At 50.8% G+C, this 19863-nt stretch overlaps 12 protein-coding genes across 12 annotated transcripts; 9 read left to right on the forward strand and 3 right to left on the reverse strand.

Moving 5' to 3' along the window:
• Nucleotides 1–248: 248 nt before the first annotated feature.
• Nucleotides 249–3755, forward strand: KL911_001502 (uncharacterized protein; the record flags this gene model as incomplete). Its single annotated transcript, XM_043196468.1, has 1 exon — nt 249–3755. One exon carries the CDS (start codon nt 249–251, stop codon nt 3753–3755), a length of 3507 nt encoding a protein of 1168 aa, XP_043056075.1.
• An 89-nt stretch (nt 3756–3844) lies between these two features.
• On the forward strand, nt 3845–5593 carry KL911_001503 (uncharacterized protein; the record flags this gene model as incomplete). Its single annotated transcript, XM_043196469.1, has 1 exon — nt 3845–5593. The coding sequence occupies one exon, from the start codon at nt 3845–3847 to the stop codon at nt 5591–5593; it is 1749 nt and encodes a 582-aa protein (XP_043056076.1).
• A 40-nt stretch (nt 5594–5633) lies between these two features.
• Nucleotides 5634–6710, forward strand: KL911_001504 (uncharacterized protein; the record flags this gene model as incomplete). Its single annotated transcript, XM_043196470.1, has 1 exon — nt 5634–6710. One exon carries the CDS (start codon nt 5634–5636, stop codon nt 6708–6710), a length of 1077 nt encoding a protein of 358 aa, XP_043056077.1.
• A 148-nt stretch (nt 6711–6858) lies between these two features.
• Nucleotides 6859–8374, forward strand: KL911_001505 (uncharacterized protein; the record flags this gene model as incomplete). Its single annotated transcript, XM_043196471.1, has 2 exons — nt 6859–7128; nt 7340–8374. 2 exons carry the CDS (start codon nt 6859–6861, stop codon nt 8372–8374), a joined length of 1305 nt encoding a protein of 434 aa, XP_043056078.1.
• A 64-nt stretch (nt 8375–8438) lies between these two features.
• On the reverse strand, nt 8439–9719 carry KL911_001506 (uncharacterized protein; the record flags this gene model as incomplete). The annotated part of the gene is made up of 1 exon (XM_043196472.1): nt 8439–9719. The coding sequence occupies one exon, from the start codon at nt 9717–9719 to the stop codon at nt 8439–8441; it is 1281 nt and encodes a 426-aa protein (XP_043056079.1).
• Nucleotides 9720–9904: 185 nt separating this feature from the next.
• On the forward strand, nt 9905–12301 carry KL911_001507 (uncharacterized protein; the record flags this gene model as incomplete). The annotated part of the gene is made up of 1 exon (XM_043196473.1): nt 9905–12301. The coding sequence occupies one exon, from the start codon at nt 9905–9907 to the stop codon at nt 12299–12301; it is 2397 nt and encodes a 798-aa protein (XP_043056080.1).
• Nucleotides 12302–12318: 17 nt separating this feature from the next.
• Nucleotides 12319–12918, reverse strand: KL911_001508 (uncharacterized protein; the record flags this gene model as incomplete). Its single annotated transcript, XM_043196474.1, has 1 exon — nt 12319–12918. The coding sequence occupies one exon, from the start codon at nt 12916–12918 to the stop codon at nt 12319–12321; it is 600 nt and encodes a 199-aa protein (XP_043056081.1).
• Nucleotides 12919–12964: 46 nt separating this feature from the next.
• Nucleotides 12965–13615, reverse strand: KL911_001509 (uncharacterized protein; the record flags this gene model as incomplete). Its single annotated transcript, XM_043196475.1, has 2 exons — nt 12965–13489; nt 13562–13615. The coding sequence occupies 2 exons, from the start codon at nt 13613–13615 to the stop codon at nt 12965–12967; spliced, it is 579 nt and encodes a 192-aa protein (XP_043056082.1).
• A 315-nt stretch (nt 13616–13930) lies between these two features.
• On the forward strand, nt 13931–16228 carry KL911_001510 (uncharacterized protein; the record flags this gene model as incomplete). The annotated part of the gene is made up of 1 exon (XM_043196477.1): nt 13931–16228. The coding sequence occupies one exon, from the start codon at nt 13931–13933 to the stop codon at nt 16226–16228; it is 2298 nt and encodes a 765-aa protein (XP_043056083.1).
• Nucleotides 16229–16442: 214 nt separating this feature from the next.
• Nucleotides 16443–17519, forward strand: KL911_001511 (uncharacterized protein; the record flags this gene model as incomplete). Its single annotated transcript, XM_043196478.1, has 2 exons — nt 16443–16545; nt 16618–17519. 2 exons carry the CDS (start codon nt 16443–16445, stop codon nt 17517–17519), a joined length of 1005 nt encoding a protein of 334 aa, XP_043056084.1.
• Nucleotides 17520–17601: 82 nt separating this feature from the next.
• On the forward strand, nt 17602–19155 carry KL911_001512 (uncharacterized protein; the record flags this gene model as incomplete). Its single annotated transcript, XM_043196479.1, has 1 exon — nt 17602–19155. The coding sequence occupies one exon, from the start codon at nt 17602–17604 to the stop codon at nt 19153–19155; it is 1554 nt and encodes a 517-aa protein (XP_043056085.1).
• Nucleotides 19156–19219: 64 nt separating this feature from the next.
• On the forward strand, nt 19220–19828 carry KL911_001513 (uncharacterized protein; the record flags this gene model as incomplete). The annotated part of the gene is made up of 2 exons (XM_043196480.1): nt 19220–19441; nt 19592–19828. The coding sequence occupies 2 exons, from the start codon at nt 19220–19222 to the stop codon at nt 19826–19828; spliced, it is 459 nt and encodes a 152-aa protein (XP_043056086.1).
• Between the last annotated feature and the right edge of the window lie 35 nt (nt 19829–19863).

Below are 19863 nucleotides of genomic sequence, written 5' to 3' on the forward strand. Positions count from 1 at the left end.
AAACCTATAAAATTAATTCACACCTGCCGCCCCGGCACGAGAACCATTTTGTGTTTTTGCTTATCTGCAAATTACATCATTGGAGAATAATAAAGTTCAGCATATTTCTTTGACGACAACAGTGGCAACTGCCAATCTTTGACGACTAGGTTTTTGTCCTTTCCGAAACGCTCCTTTGCTCGTCCATCTTTCACACAACTAAGCTTTTCGGCTAGGTCCGCGTGGACGCAAAGCTCCTGTTCTCCCTCATGACACAAGAAAACAAGGAAGGATCCATCCGCGATCTGGTGGGCCAGGATCAGTTCGAGAGCCCTGGCGTGTCCAATGGCGACGTCGACTGGCTGTTTCGAGGCAAGGCTGCAAAGAAGCTGTCCAGGAAAAGCAACAACATCTCCAAAGATGTCCAGAACCAGATACAACAGGCTCAGTTGCAGGCAGCCCAGCACAATCAGCAGTCTTTGTCGACGGAAAACAGCGACGGTTCTCGTTCAGTGTCGCCGCAGCCGGTGCCGCAGCTGAAATCGTCGCTGAAGACGGTTCCGCACGGGTCATGTACGCCCTCGGACTCGACGACTAAGCCCTCAGAGAGCCATGGTTCGCTTAGCCGTTCAGCCTCGAACCGATCGCGGTCGGGTTCGCTGTCAAGTCTTGTGCCGCGAGTGCGCTCTATGTCGGACTCGAAGGACAAGTCTCCGGTATCTGCAGGACCCAGAAGACAGTCGCTATTTTCGTCTATCTCGTCCAAGTTCAAGTCGCAGTCGAGCGACACATCGAGCAGTGCCGTGCAAGACCCAGGAAAAGACGCGTGCGAGGAAGACTCTAAGCGTGTATCCAGCCGAAAACCGAGCGGGTCATCATCCAGACGGCCCTCCGTGGTGGGTCCGCAGCGACCTATCGACTCCGTGGACGCCGCCAAACAACGTCTCGACAATATTCATTTTAAGCGTGTGACGTTCTCGCTCCAGGACCTTCCAGATGATCCCCAGCAGCAGATTCCTTCAAGACGACCAAGACGTGGGAATGTTTTAATTCCAGAGGACCTCAATCTCCCGCCGCCAAAGCTCTCCATAGGTATCACAGATAATCTCAACAACCAGACCAAGGACGAGCCGCCCAAGGTGGACGAAAACCTAATGAGACAGGCTTTGGAAAGACATCAGGCTGCTCTCATTGAGAGCAGGAAGCATGCGCAGGAGGCGCACCAAGCTGCTTTGAGAATAGCAAAAGAGGTGAATTCGTACAAAAAGTACCCTAAGCTGGCGAAAGACAAAGACGACGAAGACGACTGGGAGGCCAAGAAATACGACGAATTGAGGAAAGGTCTGGACATTGATACTCCGCTGCACCAACACGTCAACTACTTTGGTGAAGAGGCAGAAGAGCACACATATGAGCGTCCAGATGAGCATTCCGAGGCTGTGGACAATAAAGCTAATGATGAGCTGCCGTTGGATCTGCTGTACACTCGCTGCTGTCATTTGCGTGAGATTTTGCCGATCCCAGCTACTTTGAAGCAGCTAAAACAGAAAACAAGGCCGTTGCATGTCTTGAAGATGCTCAATCCAAAGCCGACGCTCATTGACGTCTTGTCGTTCTCAGATTTTCTAGCCATCGCACCTATCATGACGGTTATTTTTGACAATGTGACTTTAGACCACCAGATGGTGAAGATCATCCTCGTCAGTTTGTCCAAGTCAACAACTTTGGAGAAGCTATCGTTCAGAAACGTGGCTTTCGACAAGCAGGGATGGACCTGGATTTGCAAATTCCTTACAGTGAACAAGTCCATCTCGAAGCTGGATTTGAGCCAGCAGCGAATTAAGCCCGAGACTCCAATACAGTTCTACCGGTCTGAAATGGACTGGGACTTGTTTACACAGAGTCTGATCATAAAAGGCGGAATAGAGGAACTGGTGATCAATGGATGCAAGCTGTCAACAGCCCAGTTTAAGAACCTGGTCAACAACGGCTTGCGTCTGAAAACTAGAAGGCTAGGACTCGCTTCCACCAACTTGGATGTTGACAAGGCCAATATTCTGGCCGAGTGGATTTCGAGTCCTGATACTACCTGTATCGGTATTGACATCGCCGTCAATGACTTGACGTCTCAAGTCTTAGCTCCATTTGAAAAAGTGTTTGCAACAAAGATGGACAACGTGAAGCTATTCTTTTTCTCATTGAACCAAACCAATGTCACTATTGAGGATTGTGCAAAGCTAATTGAACTTTTAAGCACCTGCAAGACTTTGCGGTTCCTGGATCTCGGAAACAACCCGCAGCTGTTCCCGGGAATTTTGCCCACTCTCACTGAGTATCTGCCTAAATTTCCCGATCTCCGACGAATCCACTTCGATTTTTGCAATTTGAGTGAGGCTGCCATCATTCAGCTCTGCCTGACATTCCAAAAGTGTCCAAAGCTACTTCATGTCTCCCTGCTCGGCAACGAAAACATCAACCAGAGAACTGCTGCGTCGCTCTACATTTCTGTGAAAAATTCCAACATTTACAATCTTGACATTGATTACGATTGCCTTGGCGACGAGGTCTCTTCTAAGATTGCCTTCTATCTCATGAGAAACATGGAGAAGTTTTTGAATAAAGACCTGACACACAGCAGAGAGGAGGAAGAAGACCTCATTTTTGATGGCTCTCTCCTCACGAAGACTGCGGAAGCGCTATTGGAATCGAACCAGGCAAAGAATGCTGACGAACATCAGATCATCAGCAACGCCCTGGTGGAAAAGACTGTGAGACTTCGAAGTGAGATACACAAGACCATGAACCGTCTTTTCGAAGCAAGAGCCAACGGCAAGCTGTCGTTGGAAGGAAAGGAGACGCTGTTGCGTTTCTGTCTGCTCGACGACTCGCTGGAGAGTATTATCCATATATTTTCTGAACAAGAGCACAAAAGCGAAGATGGAGACAAAAAAGCCGCACTACCAGACGCTCCTGGCGTGCTAGCAAGACCCGAACTTATCAAGAAACTGTCGAGCCACCGCGCCAGCCAGAAGTTGCCTATGCACCGCTCGTCTTCGGACGTCATTGTGGCTGGTCCAATCGTTTCGCCAAATCAGGTTGCATTTGAGCCTGTGAACGGACCGATTTCCGAGGATGCTGCTCCGCACTCGGTCGTGGTCGACGCCAACTCCCAGCCGATTGACCATTTGACAGGTAAACCCGTCTTGATGAGAAGTGGGTCCCAAACTTCCATTCATGCCAAGGAGCTGGAAGAAGAAGAAGGTGAATTCCATAAATGGGGATTTTTCGTCCAAAAACATGACTCTGACACCTCTCTACCAGTTTCTACCGAGAAAGCACAGGATAAGCCTCAGTTGAAGGTTAGTAGTATTCCTTCGGGCACAGAACTACGGCAGGCTGTAATGAAGGCCAAGGGAATTGAAAGTGTCTCGGACCTGATTAACAAGATCAACATCGACTCGTCCAAGCTTTCCTCGATCTACGAGCCTTCATCGGGCACAGAGCAACAGACAAATCACACGGACGCCCAAACAAGCTCCGCCGTGCCCTCAATAGCAGCCTCGCCTCAGACGACAGCAATAAGTCCTCCTGTTGCTGCTGCCAAACCTCGCTCCGAGGCTTCTATCTCTGAGCACGAAGAGCCACAAAGCCCGGTCTCCGTGAACTCGATGGACACCTATTTTGTCCAGGACCACGAAGCCGATGAGGTTTACGAGAAGCTGTTGGACAACGTTGCGAAAGTGCGTTCCAACAGATCAAGTGCTTCTGAAAAATGATTATTTTTCTGTATACACGTATTTTTTAGCCTGCATTAATAAAGCACATCTCTGCACAGTAAATTGAATAATACATAATAAACCTACTCATGAGCAGTGCCAGGAAATCCCCTGGACGTAAGCGACGCAGGCTGTTCAAAAGTCTGGAGATCCCCGACAACAAGATTTATGACGGGCTACACGAGGCCGCTGTGCGACGCGCGCAGTCTGCGGCATCCGACGCAAGCGGTCCAGAAACTCGGAGTTTGCGAGCGCGATCTCGATCCGTCGACTATTCTGAACCGTACGTTGACGACAGTGGCATTGTGGAGGAATCCGATAAACCTGGCGAGAAGCTCGTCTTGAAAATCAAGTACAACGGAGACGGCGAAGTCATCCAGATGAAAAACTCACAGAAGGGCGTTTATAAGGTAGGAGAAGAAGAGCTCGAGCTTCCTTTTCGGGGACTTTTCTCGTTCGAGGATGCAAACACCTACCACACGCGGCCGACTATGGAATTCAGAGCTTTGTTTGCCAAAATGAAAACCGAAAGCGAAAGCTCCAGACATCTGCACGGAGACTTATCTTTGGTGAAAAAACTCACTAGCGAGGAAAAGCTGGCTCAGCAGGACTACGAGCTGCAGACTTCGACGGTCTCCAAATTACGCTGCGTGCACTTCCGAAACTACGAGCTAGACACCTGGTTCAAGTCGCCGTATCCGCAGCAGTACTCGTCCAACTACGTGTTGCATCTGTGCGAGTATTGCCTCAAGTATTTTTCGTCCTCCTTTTCGCTGCGACGGCACGAGAAAAAATGCCCCTACTCGCAACGGCCGCCGGGAACGGAAATCTACCGCACGTCGCGCTTAGCCATGTTCGAAATAGACGGCCGCAAAAACGTGGTATACTGCCAGAACTTGTGTCTGTTTGCCAAACTCTTCCTCAACTCGAAAACGCTCTATTACGATGTTGAGCCATTTGTGTTTTATGTTTTGTGCGAAATTGACGAGAACGGGTACCACTTTGTGGGCTATTTCTCCAAAGAGAAGCTAAACGGAACCAACTACAACCTGAGCTGCATTTTGACTCTGCCCATCTATCAGAGAAAAGGTTACGGGAATTTTCTTATAGATTTTAGTTATCTCCTATCTCGCAGAGAGTTCAGGCTTGGCACCCCGGAGAAACCGCTCAGCGATTTGGGACTCTTTAGCTATCGGAACTACTGGAAAATAGCCGTCGCGAAAGCTCTCAACTTGCTTGTGAAAGCTGGCAAGGCACACCAAATCTCGGTGGACGACATTTGCAACCTGACGGGAATGATCCACAATGACGTCATAGTCGGGCTCGAGCAGCTCAATGCCCTGGTCAGAGATCCTGAAACGGAAAAATACGGTATCTGGATAGACATGGAGCTTGTCAACAGGGTGCTCACTGAGTGGAAAGAGAAAAATTACGTGCAGATCATACCAGAGCTGTTATTGTGGAAGCCGGTGATACTGGGGCCGTCCGGAGGAATCAACACTACATCCACTATGGTCCTTACTACCGACCGCGAGAACGACGAGAAGGCCTCTATGTCGAACATTTCGCTAATCGTCAACTTTCTGCGCGACGACCTCGAGGATAATCGCGACTTGGAGATGCAGACACTGGATAAGATAAAGTCCGAAAAACTGGAGTTCAATTTTGACAGATCTGTGGTCTGCTATCCGGGGAGGAGCTTTACCAGGTCTGAGCCCGTGAGCCCCGAACGGGCTCCCAAGTCCGAGCCAGCAGACCCGGACCCTTATGGAATTGACGTTGCGCAAAGCTCATCCGATGACGAATTTGTTGATAACGCAAGTGACTCATCTGTCTGAGCAGAAAAAAAAAAAATTTAACATTTCCAGCCTATCTACCATGCTCGAGTCCCACGACACGCAGCTGTTCCGCACAACTGTTTCGGTTCTCACAATCCCCAGAGACCGATTCTGGCTGTTCAAAAGCGGTGTTCTGGAGATTTTGTATAAGCTAATTGACAGTTTGGAGGGCCTGAGCGATACTGACGAAGACAGTGGAGACGAAAAGCATCTGGTTAACTCCGTGCATTCTCTGAACATCCACAAGGACGACACCAGCGAGCAAGACTCGCTGAACTCCGAGGACGACGGACTATTTTTCCATTTGGCCTTTACCCCTGAGGAGGTCACCTTTATGTGCAGCACGAGTCTGATCCAGAAATATCTTTCCAAGCCGTTGGCTCTCAACAAACAGGCTCAATTGGGTGCAACACTGATTGAAGAGGAGTTTTTGGTTTTGCAGGTTTTGACTGACGGCACTATCATTGGCAAGAAAATCCTGGAGCTGACTGCCCCTCTTTCGGAGCAAGGAATTCCTATTTTCTTCATTTCCAACTACTTCAGCGACCTCGTGTTGATACCAGCTGCTCACCGGACGGCAGCTGTTGAGATCTTGGAAAAGGCGCAGTACACGGATACTAGCAAGCTAGAGCAGGAGACGTTCCAGCTATTTAGGTCGAGCTCGGTGAAACCCGTGCTCAACACAGACGTCAAGATTCTGCTAACGGGTGCCCGTCCTGGAGACTCTTCGCTGGTTCTGCGACAGACCGTGGAGGCTCTGTCTAGATACAATACTGAACAGAGCGGCACGAAGCACTCGTTCCTGGCATACTTTGCTCTGACCCGAACGCCTACCGAGGACATTGGGTTGCTTCTTCCCCTCGCAGATGACGAGATGGCGAAAATAAACTATTCAAAAGCCACAATCTTGGGATCGTTGCAGGACTTCTACTTCCCGTTATTCATCAACCTGAAATCGCTTCCTTTGGACCTGAAGGGCATTGTTGCCGGTGTTGCGTCGAAACTGCTGAAGCTCGGTCTGAACGAAATGAGCTACGTCAGTCTGGGGCGCTCTGCCGTTGTGCTCGTGCCAGATAACTTCCAGGATACAGTCCAGAAAATGCTGGACTCCATGTGATCGACGCGTCAGTCGACCCTGACCGGAGTTTGGAAAGAGTTTCCATCTTCTCCATTTCCCGGCCAAAATTATGCATTTCCTGAGGACGCTTTTACCGCTTCGGTCGGGCTGTATATAAGCAGCAATATCTGCTGCTGGCTGAAACACAATGCGTCGCTCAAGTCTGTGGTCTGTCCAGGATGATCAACTGCTACTTTTTCTTAAAGACAACAGGAATTACGGGTGGAAACGAATCTCTACGTACTTCAGAGGCCGCACCTCCAACGCGTGCCAGTTTAGATGGCGACGTCTGAAAGGCACTCGCTTTAAGACGTTGGAGTGTCACGAAACGAGCTTGGTTGCCAAACCGTTGAGCCGGATACGGCGTTTGGACACCCATGAGCCGGATGTCTTGCAAGCCCAAGTCAACGTCAGCATAGTCGGCTCGCGCGAGAGCCGAATTATGAAAATTAGTAGTTTATGTGAATGAGACATGTTTCGTTCCATATTTATTTATCGATAACAATTATTTAAATTTACAGTATTCCAGATCTGTATCGAATTTCATGCTCAAACCCAAACAGATAAGGCCGGGCTATATCCCCCGCTATTTTGACGTGGCTGTCAATCTGTGCGACGACATGTTCAAGGGAAGGTACAGGGACAGCGAGCATCACGTTTCGGACTCTGACTCTGTTCTTAGAAGAGCACGGCTGTTGAACGTCGACCGTATTCTTCTCACTGGCTCGTCATACCAGGAATCGCGCTGGTCGATCGACGAGGCTCGTCGTATCAACGCGATCGGCGACCTCACGCAGTATCCTCAGCTTTACACCACCGTGGGCGTGCATCCTTGCACTGTTCTTGAGTTTGAACCAGACCCGGATAATCATCTCGACAAAATTCGACGCCTGATCAAAGAAAATCTGCACGACGGGACCATCCGGGCGTTCGGGGAGATTGGTCTTGATTACGATAGACTGCACCACACGCCCATGGACAAACAGAAGCAGTACTTCGAGATGCAACTGAAGCTGGCCACCGAATTCAACCTGCCTCTTTTTCTACATATGAGGAATGCGCTCGACGACTTTCTGAGCATTCTTCTTCCCTTTATAGACGGAACCAGAGAGGACGGGTTGGCGTTGAAAAATAAAAATGTGCTTGTTCACTCGTTCACCGGAACGGAACAAGACTTGGAGAGGATCTTGCAACACCCGTCTTTTTTTATCAGTGTCAACGGCTGCTCCCTGAAGACACCGGACAACTGTGCGGTGGCGGCCAAAATTCCTTTAGACAGACTGCTGATTGAGACGGACGCTCCGTGGTGCGAGGTTCGCCGCACGCATTCTTCCTACGGCAATATCACAAAGTGTCCGAACGAGTTCTATCCGTTCGAGTATGATATTCCTCAGGAACTCTTGCCGAAGACGATTGCGAAAAAGGGCCCCAAATTGGCTCTCAACGAGTTTCTGCCGATTCCGCTCGTCAAGTCCGACAAGCTGGCGTCTTTTCTCCAATCGGAAGATAGCAAGAAACTGGTAGAGCCAATGGTTAAATCCAGAAACGAGCCGTGTCTCGTGGGCCAGATCGCCGAGATCATGGCTAAACTGAGAGAAACAGAGCCACAAATACTTATAGACTCTTGCTACCGAAACTCGCTCCGGTGGCTGGACTTATCATAGAGAACTTCGTTATTAAATACATCTACCTGAGGCATTTTATTACCAGCAAATCTATGCCATAGAATCATTTCTCTTCTTCCTCGATCTCTACCATTTTATCCTTATCCTCGTTGTCGTCTGCTTCGCCCTCACCGCCCATGACGCCCAAAGACTGGAGGATGGACGAGGTGGACGAGTCAAGGTAGATGATGTTGTTGTTGGTCGATATGTTTGATGCGGCAAGAAGTTGCTGGATCAGCATCGGAGACCCGCTAAACTCGCCCTCGAGCCCACCTTCTTCCTCGCCTTCGTCTCTGTTTCTCATACCAAGGCTGCCTCCACGCGGTTGTTCGTCGTCGCGCGCGTGCTGGAACTTCGATTCAATGTTCACCTTGTACAGATCCATGGACAGGTCGTCTGGGGACATGAGCCTGTCAACGTCCTCCACGCGGTCTCCGATCTTGGCGTACCACTCCTCCAAAGTCTGGCCTTGCAAAAGAGCAACAATGCACACACTCATGTTGTCGCAGCCGATTCCCGACCCACCAGAGCTAGGAGCAAGGCACGTGTCCATCATGGACTCGCAGATCTCCGTTAACGACTGCTTGAGCTTGATGCCCCGTCTAACAAAGTCGACCACCTGTTGCGATGTCAGACAATCCCATATTCCGTCACAGGCAAGAACAAGAAACTCGTCGTCTTTCGCAGCTTCATGAACCATAACGTCAGGATACGCGGTCACCACCTGTTCCTCAGCAGGCAGATGCGGCGACTGCTTGAACTCGAAATCTCCAATTCCTCTGGACAACGCCAAGTTCCCGTTGACACGCCCCAGATCGACGTATCCGCCGGCAGCAACGATTCTGGCCTTTTCCCCTTCATTAGTTGGCTTGTGGTCGAACGATAATGGTTTGCATTGGCCGTTGACGCTCAGGATCGTTCTGGAGTCTCCAGCATTGCCGCAATAAATCTTATCTTTGGAAATAATAACGCATGTTGCTGCACATCCTGAAGGATCTTTGGACAGTTCCTCGTCATCTAAAATGGCCACATCACATGCCAGAAATCCATCTTTGAGACTCTGTGAGTACTCTCTGGTTTGATAGCTTTTTGTGGCTTTCAAAATGTCAGGTAGCTTCTCGCCCGTAAAAAGCGCCACCTTCTCTCCTCCGTGTCCATCGTAAACACCAAAGAAGGCGACTTGCTCTTCGTCAGTCTTGCTGCCGTTCATGTTCAAAATGGTGGAATGTGAGTCCTCCATCGAAATCCGCCATCCTTGCATACATGATAACCCGTACGCAACAAAGCTGTCCCCGCCCTCCTCGGACGTCTTTTCCGTCACTGGTTGTGATAATATTTGACCCATATGTGAAGCGTGGCGTTTTACTCAAGTGACTGACGATAGTTCAAGGCTAAATAGTGTATTACCGAAATACTTTATCTTGCCATTCACTTTGTTGTTAGTCTGTTTCCTCTTTTCGCTAGAGGAAAATTTTTATCAAGCACTCCCTAAACCTTTTTCGTCGTCGCGTCGTTTTTTATTATCTTTAGATGTGGGGTCGAGCTAGAGTGGCTCTCGTATCGGTACGCCGTAAGTCTTTGAGATGCTACTCGTCAGGACCAATCGACTCCGTTGCATCGTACAGAGAGCTGGCGGACCTGCATAGGAAATTGGAGGCGCAATTTGCCAGCATCAATCTCTCCGATCTCCTCCACTGCCATCGGTACCAGCCCCATCTAAACCCCATCAAATTCAATATTAGCACCCGGAGAATAGACGTCGGCTCGTTGGTCGAGTACAGAGTCTGCCGGAGAGCCTACGGGCCTCTCAACAAGCACGAATCCTCGCGCATGGTCGACAGCTACAGTCTTGGTGTGGTGCTCTCTTCACCAAAGCCAAGATTTCTCACCCCTAACCCTCTGGAGGTCCTTTCAGCTCACGGGACAGTGGTTCATGTTGACCCCGAGGACGTCAAGTTTCGCATACACCGCTTCATAAAACCAAAGGCCATAGACACTGACCGCAGCGTCTTGCAGTACATTCTGCTGTCCACGGCACGCTACGCGACGTCTATCGTCTCGAAACTCGGCGATCATTCGCTGCTGGACACAATTTACTTGCAAACAACAAACCTATACCACCAGAAAGCCCTCAATCTGCATCATCTGGCGGCAATTGCTGTGCGTGAAATCCCGCAGCTGGTGCAGACCAACGTCCTGGACATTCCTGCTCTTTTTCTTGCCAGTCACGTTCTGATGGTCAACGACCCAGTGAGGTTCCGGTTTGCTCCACCCAAGACGACCCCGGAAGATTATCTGGAGCCTCTGTCGGTGGCGACGATGTCATATTTTGCAAACCCGCACCACCTCGCGCAGTCGCTACGCAAAATATTATCTCTGCCCGCCGAAATATTGAACGCAAACTACGGGCACCTGTTTAGCGGCGACTACGCCTTTGAGTTGTTTCAGACCCTCCGCGAGGGAACTCAGGTGTTGGAAGACCTTGTGAGCGCCATCAAGTACGCTATTGAGTATCCGCATCCGCTTCTTCTGCGACATTTGAGGAAAGTTCTGGGCCGCAGCACGAAACCCAGAGAGCTCTATGATATGCTGGTACAGTCCGAGCTGTGTCCGCCAGGATGGAATCCAGTGCTCTCCTCAGGCATTTATGGTCTTCCCAACAGTGCAGGCATTTTTTCGGAAGACCAGCTGAAGCTGCCCGCGAAAATCAAATCCGATCGTAGAGTGAACAATCCGGAGAGAACGAACAGCCAAACCAAATATAGGCTGGCCGACAGGCTTCTGTTTTCATCGGAAGACGACTCTATCAGCAGCACCACGTTCAGCTTCTACCTACCTGTGGCGACACAGGACATCAACGACCAAATGAGCGAGTTTCCAGTAGCGTTTTCGCATAATATCAATTATGCCCCGTTCTTCCCCAAGTTCAAAAGATCCGTCCGAAACCAAAAGGCCCTGCGAGTGTCTTTCAAGTACGACATGTACAAGATCGAAACTGTTGATAAGCCCGAAATCGAGATTAGCTACGAAAACATCGACGGCTACACGGACATGGTTGCAAATTATCCATCTACTGCCTTCAGTCTGTTCAGCAAGATGGACTTGGAAATGAAGGACGCAATTCAGCGGCTCTATTTTCTGCTCAAGCACAAGGAAAAATTGCGGCTGGAGAACGGCTATCTGAAGACCGAAAAGCAGGCACAGGAGTCCAGTGAGTGGTACGTGAGAAACTGCATATTTTTCTGCGACGAGCTGCTTTCTGAGTACTGTCTGAAAAACAAAATTCCAGTCATCGGTCGCGTGAGCCCCAAGCTGGCGACCAAGTCCGAGGACCGTCGCTCGTACACAGGCTTCTTCAACCTCTTCAGCCGCGATGCAAACTCGTACCAGTCGTTTGCGGACATCGGCAGGGCATACAATAAGGGAGTCGTTTCTGCGACAGACCTGGTGTGTGCTTTGCGGTACCTGGACGGCTTCCGGGTGCAAGTTCTGAGCCCGCAGAACTCCGCATACGCCGTGCTGGGTGCTCGGGCGCACGCGTCTTTTTTTTCGCCGGGATTCTTGGAGTCGTACATCAACAACGCCCAGTTGATGAACCATCTTCAGGGACGGAGGCTGTGGAACATGGAGAAGCTTCTGTTCCAATTTCTGGGAAATTTCGAGTCGCAGCTGCAAATGCACAGACGACTGCATAGATACCGCGTCCTCAGCGAGCTGGAAAACCAGCTGGAGGACGAGTTTAGCATGTTCCGGTGCATCATCAGAGAGCCACAGGTCTCCAGCCTTGTTCAGGGTTACTGTCATGATCTGGAGGTGAATGTGGAGATCCAGGTGGACGCGGACCAAAGACTCATGGTGGGCGACAGAATTTTGTGTTCGCAGATCCTAGAGCTGGACCCTTACAGCGATACAATTGTCATGAGATAGATTAGTCATTAATGCATCTAATATAGCTTTAGGTCGCCTGTGATGAGGTCCAGAACGGGCTTCGGTGCCGGCCCCAGCCCCAACACAGTTGCGGAGCCGGCCTCGACTTGAGTTCGGCCGGCGTCGTGAACAATGTACGCATTCACGTTCAGACTCATGGCCTTGGCGAAAAGAGTGTCCATCTCGTCCATGCCGGAACATTTGAGCGTAATTTTAGCCTGGCCGCGGTTGTTCCAGCGCTGCAGCAGCGGCAGGTTCTGTGCCTCCGAGCCCGGCTCGGACATCAGCCGGTAGCAGGCAACGGCAGCATGCGCGCATTGGGCAGCAATCTTGCCCTTCTGCATGCCCAGATCGGCCCGGATTACGAGGGCCATGCGACACTCGCCGGGGATCTCGTTCAGCGGCCGCGAATCTATGGCCACGCCATCCTGGTCCTCGTCGTCGCTCAGGCCCTCTGCTGAAGACGGGGTCTCTGAACTGCCAGCCGTGCTGAGCAGACTCTGGAAAGGCGACGACACAGGCGACGGCCCGTAAACAGGAGCAAGCAGCGCGCCTATGCAGCACCCAGTCACGAACGAGACGGCCGCGAGGGTCAGATACTGGGATAGATGTGGCATGGCTGAATGATCTTGGAAAAATAATTTTTTCGAGTCCTGGCCTTCCTTACACCAGCACGCTCTTCTTCTTCCTCTTCTTGTCGTTCTTGTCGGTGAACTTGCGCCAATTCGTTACTCTCTCGTCCCGCTTGCTCTCCCACGTATCGCGAATCCGCTTCTCCTCCTTCCGCTGCTCCAACTCGGCGTCTTTTTCCTTCCGCTTTTTTAACTCCTCGTTCTGCTGCTTTTTCAGCTCCACTCGCCGTATGAATTCCTCCTCAATCAGCAGCTCGCGCACCTTCGCGCGCCACGGCTCCAGAAACTCGGTTGTCGTCAGACGCTCGTCGTCAATAGTCCAGCCGTTCTCCTTGATCAGCACCTTGCGCGCGTCGGCCCACATCTGGTCCAGCCGTTTGCGCTCTTTGTCGTCCTGGAGCGCGTTCGACGCCTTTTTGAGCAGATCAAACGCCTCCACTGCGCGCGGATGGCTCGTCTTGTCCGGGTGGATCAGCAGCGACTTTTTGCGGTACAGCTTGGAGACGTCAGCGACGGAGATGCCCGGCTGCACCCCGAGCACAGAGTAGTGATCCAGCTTGCACTGGCGCAAAATGCGGTCTATTTCCCTGTCCTGGCGGTTAGTGGCGGTCGACAGCAACATACATACCCTTGCCAGCTCAGTTTCCTCGCGCTGGAGCTCGCGCTCCACATCAGTACTCATCTCGGTATAAAGATATTTTATCTACTTTCACTTACCCGGCCTCATCACATGAAAAAACACATGCCGGCCCATGTGCTACCAAATTGTTGGTGCCGTAGCACGATTGAAGCCACACTATGCAGACTACCTGTCCATTGTCCCCGGTCACCGGTCTCCAACGTCGCTGCGGTAATGGGCAGAATGGCGAAAACACGTATACACCCGTCCATCAGGACTTTCCGAATCGGGAAGGAAAAATTTTTCATTTGTTGGACAACAAAGCCAATATATAAAACCCAATTTCATCGTATAACAGTCAACTCATATTAATTGAAAATGGTTGAGTCTAGCGTTTTGGGATTCCCAAGAATCGGAGCTTTCAGAGAGCTCAAGAAGAACACGGAGGCCTACTGGGCAGGCAAGATCGGTGCTGACCAACTTCTTGCTGTTGGTAAGGAGATCAGAGAGAAGAACTGGAAGTTGCAGAAGGAAGCAGGTGTCGACATCATTCCTTCCAACGACTTCTCTTTCTACGACCAGGTTCTGGACCTGTCTGTGCTGTTCAACGTGATCCCAGAAAGATACACCAAGTTCGATCTTCCTCAATTGGACGTTTTGTTCGCCATGGGTAGAGGTCTGCAAAGAAAGGCCACCGAGACCACCAAGGCTGTCGACGTGACTGCTTTGGAGATGGTCAAGTGGTTTGACTCCAACTACCACTATGTCAGACCGACCTTCTCGCACTCCACCCAGTTCAAGTTGAACGGCCAGAAGCCAGTCGACGAGTACTTGGAGGCCAAGGCTCTGGGCATTGAGACCAGACCTGTCCTTGTTGGTCCTGTTTCCTACCTGTATTTGGGTAAGCCAGACAAAGACTCGCTCGACCTGAAGCCAATCTCCCTGCTCGAGAAGATCCTGCCAGTCTACACCGAGATCTTGAAGAAGCTTGCTGAGGCAGGCGCCAAGGAGGTCCAGATCGACGAGCCAACTCTGGTTCTGGACCTGCCGGAGGAGGTCCAGGCCGCTTTCAAGACTGCCTACGAGACGCTGGCCAAGGCCGAGGGTCTTCCTAAGCTGATCCTGACCACCTATTTCGGTGACGTCAGACCAAACCTGTCTGCTATCAAGGGCCTGCCAGTTGCCGGTTTCCACTTCGACTTCGTCAGATGCCCAGAGCAGCTGGACGATGCGATTGCTCTTGTTTCCGACAAACAAACCCTGTCCGTTGGTATCGTTGACGGAAGAAACATCTGGAAGAACGACTACGCTCAATCCATTGAGTTCGTCAAGAAGGCTATCGAGAAGTTGGGCGCTGACAAGGTCGTTGTTTCTACCTCCTCTTCTTTGCTGCACACTCCAGTGGACCTGGAGAACGAGAAGAAGCTCGATGCCGAGATCAAGAACTGGTTCTCCTTCGCTACCCAGAAGCTGGCCGAGGTCGTCACCATCGCCAAGGCCGTTTCCGGTGAAGACGTTTCTGCTGCTCTGGAGGCCAATGCTGCTGCCATCAAGAGCAGAAAGGAGTCCGACTTGACCAACGACGAGGCCGTCAAGGCCAGAATGGCCAAGATCGACAAGTCTCTGTCCACCAGAAAGTCTCCATTCCCAGAGAGACTTGCCAAGCAGAAGGCCAAGTACAACCTGCCTCTTTTCCCAACCACAACCATCGGTTCTTTCCCACAGACCAAGGACATTAGAATTAATAGAAACAAGTTCGTCAAGGGCGAGATCACTGCTGAGCAATACGAGCAATTCATCAACTCCGAGATTGAGAAGGTCGTCAGATTCCAAGAGGAGGTCGGCCTTGACGTTCTCGTCCACGGCGAGCCAGAGAGAAACGATATGGTTCAGTACTTTGGTGAGCAATTGAAGGGCTACGCTTTCACCACCAACGGTTGGGTGCAATCCTACGGTTCCAGATACGTCAGACCGCCTATTATTGTTGGTGATGTGTCTAGACCAAAGGCTATGTCTGTCAAGGAGAGTGTCTACGCTCAGTCGCTGACCAAAAAGCCAATGAAGGGTATGTTGACCGGTCCGGTCACCTGTTTGAGATGGTCTTTCCCAAGAAACGACGTTTCGCAAAAGGTGCAAGCTTTGCAACTGTCTCTTGCTTTGAGAGACGAGGTCAACGACTTGGAAGCCGCTGGTGTTACCGTCATCCAGGTCGACGAGCCAGCCATCAGAGAGGGACTGCCACTGAGAGCCGGCCAAGAGAGATCCGACTACTTGGAGTGGGCTGCTGAATCTTTCAGAGTTGCCACCTCTGGTGTCAGAGACGACACCCAGATCCACTCTCACTTCTGCTACTCCGACCTTGATCCTAACCACATCAAGGCCTTGGACGCCGACGTTGTCTCCATTGAGTTCTCCAAGAAGGACGATCCTAAGTACATACAGGAGTTCGCCAACTATCCAAACCACATTGGTCTTGGATTGTTCGACATCCACTCGCCAAGAATTCCATCCAAGGAGGAGTTCGTGGCCAGAATTGGTGAGATCATGAAGGTGTACCCAGCCGACAAGTTCTGGGTCAACCCAGACTGTGGTCTGAAGACCAGAGGATGGGAAGAAACCAGAGCCTCTTTGACCAACATGGTGGAGGCCGCTAAAGTCTTCAGAGAAAAGTACTAAGTTTGCTGGCTTAGGAGTCTGCTGCTACCGCATACATTTATTCAACATCAATGTCTGATGAGCACCTAATGATTATGACTTCATATCTTTATTTGTACACTGGTTTTAGTTAGTTTGGTATAAATGGGATTTCAACATCGATTTTTTAGAAACGAAACTTAGAAATAATTATTTTTTTTCGTATTTCCATTTTCTACTAAATTTGTGGCAAAAAATGTCGGAAGGCCAACTCGTGGATAAGTTCAGAGAGCTCACTGGCGCTCCAGAAACTGTTGCCAGACACTTTCTGTCCCAGAACAACAACGATCTAGAGGTGAGTGCAAAATTAGCAACCTAGAGGGCTAACAATCAGGAATCAATCAACCAGTACTATCTTCATGCAACTTCAGAATCAGAGCCTAAACGGGACCATGGGCCGCAAATCAAGTCATTTTCGGATATAAAGACTCAAGACGACGACGACGAGGATACCAATTTGTTCACAGGGGGAGAGAAGTCGGGTCTGGAAGTGGAAAACCCTGATAAGAACCCATTGGGTCTTGTGGAGCAATTGATCAAGAAGGCCGAGCGAGAGGGAAGCGAGCCAGACCGCAGGCGCCCAATTGAGTCCAAGAAGAGCAAATTCACGGGAACAGGATACAAACTAGGATCAGTGGACAAGGCCGTGGAGTCACAGGTTATCGAGGATGCCAAACAGAAAGGCTTCAAAGTGCCTGAAAAGGTCACCAGAACCATCACTTTCTGGAAGGAAGGGTTCCAGGTGGGCGACGGCCAGCTTTACAGATATGATGACCCCGAGAACGCTGATTATTTAAGACAATTGAACTCTGGACGCGCGCCGTTGAGTCTTTTGAATGTGGAAATGTTCCAGGATGTTGACGTCACCGTGATCAAGAAGATGGACGAGTCGTACACCCCGCCGAAGCCGAAACAAGGTGGGTTTACTGGCCGCGGCCAGCGTCTGGGTTCTCCTGTTCCTGGCGAGCGGATACCGGAACCAGTCATTGCCGAAACAGCCCAGAAGAAGGAACAGCCTCCCGCAGAGGATTTAGGATCGGGAGATGCCAAGGTTCAGATCAGAATGGCGGACGGAACACGTTTGATCCACATGTTCAACTCTAACGACAGTGTCAGCGCTGTTTTTGACTTTGTGAGCTCCCACACCGACTCCTCCCGTGATTGGAATCTTGCCTTTGCCTTCCCAATGAAGGTCATTGAACGGGACTCGAAAACCATCAGGGAAGCTGGACTGATCAACTCTGTTGTGGTGCAAAGATGGAAGCAGTCGTGATCGTGATATATATAGCACAGCCCGAAGACATGCAAAAAATTTGTAAAATTAGTCAACAAGATTGAAAAAACAACCTTGCACAATGATCAGCCAGTCTGTTGTCCAGCCGTCATTTGACGATTTGTATGCTATTATAGAGGCGGACAGAGAGCAGTACGCCGCTGCCGAGCGGCCGAACATGTATCCCATCCACTCGTATTTTTCGGCCGACTATCTGACTCCACATCTCGCTTATTTGAAGTTGACTCGTCCTGGGGACAAAAACGCGGAGCGCACTCCCTCGTTTTTGTTTGAAAGTGCAAAGAACGGTGATCAGATTGACCGCTACTCATTCATGGGCACCAAACCACGCAAGATTATCACCACAGGGCCGTTGCACGGCCAGGAAGTTGACCCACTTATATTTCTCGAGCAGGAACTCAATAATATCCGCCAGGCACAGCTTCCTGGTGTGCCGAAGCTAAGTGGAGGAGCAATTGGCTACGTCTCGTACGACTGCATCAAGTACTTCGAGCCTAGAACCAAGCGGAATCTGAAAGATGTTTTGGAGCTTCCAGAGGCCGCATTGATGCTGTTTGACTCGATTGTCGCATTTGACAACGTTTTCCAGCGATTCCAGGTGATCAGCAATGTGACGATCAGCGACAACGACACCAAGGAAGATATTCAGAGGAAGCACGCGCAAGCCGTTGAGCAGATCCAGAAGATCAAGCAGGTGGTTACTGCTCCTGAAGACCCATCGATCTACCCGGAGCAGCCCAAAATCGTGGACAACCAAACTTTCACGTCGAACATCGGCCAAAGCGGCTACGAAGGGTTTGTGACGAAGCTGAAGGAGCACATCTTGAAAGGAGACATCATTCAGGCGGTTCCGTCGCAGAGAGTCGCGCGTCCTACGTCGCTGCACCCGTTCAATATCTACAGACACTTGAGAACGGTGAATCCGTCTCCGTACATGTTTTACATCGACTACCTCGATTTCCAGATTGTTGGAGCGTCGCCGGAGCTGCTGGTCAAAAGCGACAACAAGGACCGTGTTGTGACACATCCTATTGCTGGAACCATCCGCAGGGGCAAGACGAGAGAGGAGGATGACGAGCTGGCGCATATCTTGAAGTCGTCGCTCAAAGACCGCGCAGAGCACGTGATGCTGGTCGATCTGGCGAGAAACGACGTCAACAGAGTGTGCCAGCCGCAGTCGACAAAAGTGGACCGTCTGCTGAATGTGGAGAGGTTCTCGCACGTGATGCACCTTGTGTCGCAGGTCAGCGGCACTCTGAGAAGCGACAAGACGAGGTTCGACGCGTTCCGGTCGATTTTCCCGGCCGGCACGGTCTCCGGCGCTCCCAAGGTGCGTGCGATGGAGCTGATCGGAGAACTTGAGCGCGAAAAGCGCGGAGTGTACGCCGGAGCCGTCGGCCACTGGTCGTACGACGGAAAGACCATGGACACGTGCATTGCGCTGCGGACAATGGTAGTGAAGAACGGCGTGGCGTATCTGCAGGCCGGCGGGGGTATCGTGTACGATTCGGACCCTTACGAGGAGTACATCGAGACGATGAACAAAATGATGGCCAACAACAACACGATAGTGGAGGCGGAGCGGTTGTGGGCCGAAAAGGTTGGGAGCATATAAGTGAGACGGAGTGAAAAATGAGTGTAAAATAAATAAAATAAAATAGATATATTTCCTGATTTCGATGAGCCCGGAAGAGGTAGGTGCCCAGATCCTGCACGTACTAACTCCAGATCGACCGCGATCTGGCCGATCTCGACCTTTTGCGACAGCGGCGCGATTTTCTGGCCAGCAAGACGGAGCAGAAGTACCAAAATCAGCTGTCAGTGACGAATTCCAACATAAACGAGCTAGTCGCCAAGCTCGAAGCGCGCAAAGACAGCATGACCCGCGAGCAGCGACGACGGTTTGACGGAGCCACGCAGAGCAAGTCAGACACAGAATCAAATCTGCAACACTCCATAGCGCGCGGCGGTTCGTCTTGCTGTATTATAGTGTAATTTAGATCGGCGACTGGCAATTTAATCCTCGGGCCGAGATTTTTGCAATAAAATAGTCACATATCCAATGGATCGTGCAATCCCTTGACGGCAAAGATGCTCGCCAGTATGAGAGTTTACAGAAAGACCTCCGCAGGGCTCTTGTGAGCTCTGATTCCCGCCTTGGCGTGTCTTTGCGGTCAATGTCCGCACCAGTCAGTTTCCATGCACAGCATCGTGCAAACATGTTTTCTGCGCTGGTTCTCACGCAGCGTGCACACATCGAAGAGGATCGGGAATACGTATATGGTTGAGATCATCGTAGGCGGTCTTTTGACGCAGACGTTGC

Source organism: Ogataea haglerorum (genome assembly GCF_019207285.1).
Source record: "Ogataea haglerorum isolate 81-453-3 chromosome Unknown 81-453-3_NODE_3_length_672639_cov_96.912891, whole genome shotgun sequence".
NCBI lineage: Eukaryota > Fungi > Ascomycota > Pichiomycetes > Pichiales > Pichiaceae > Ogataea > Ogataea haglerorum.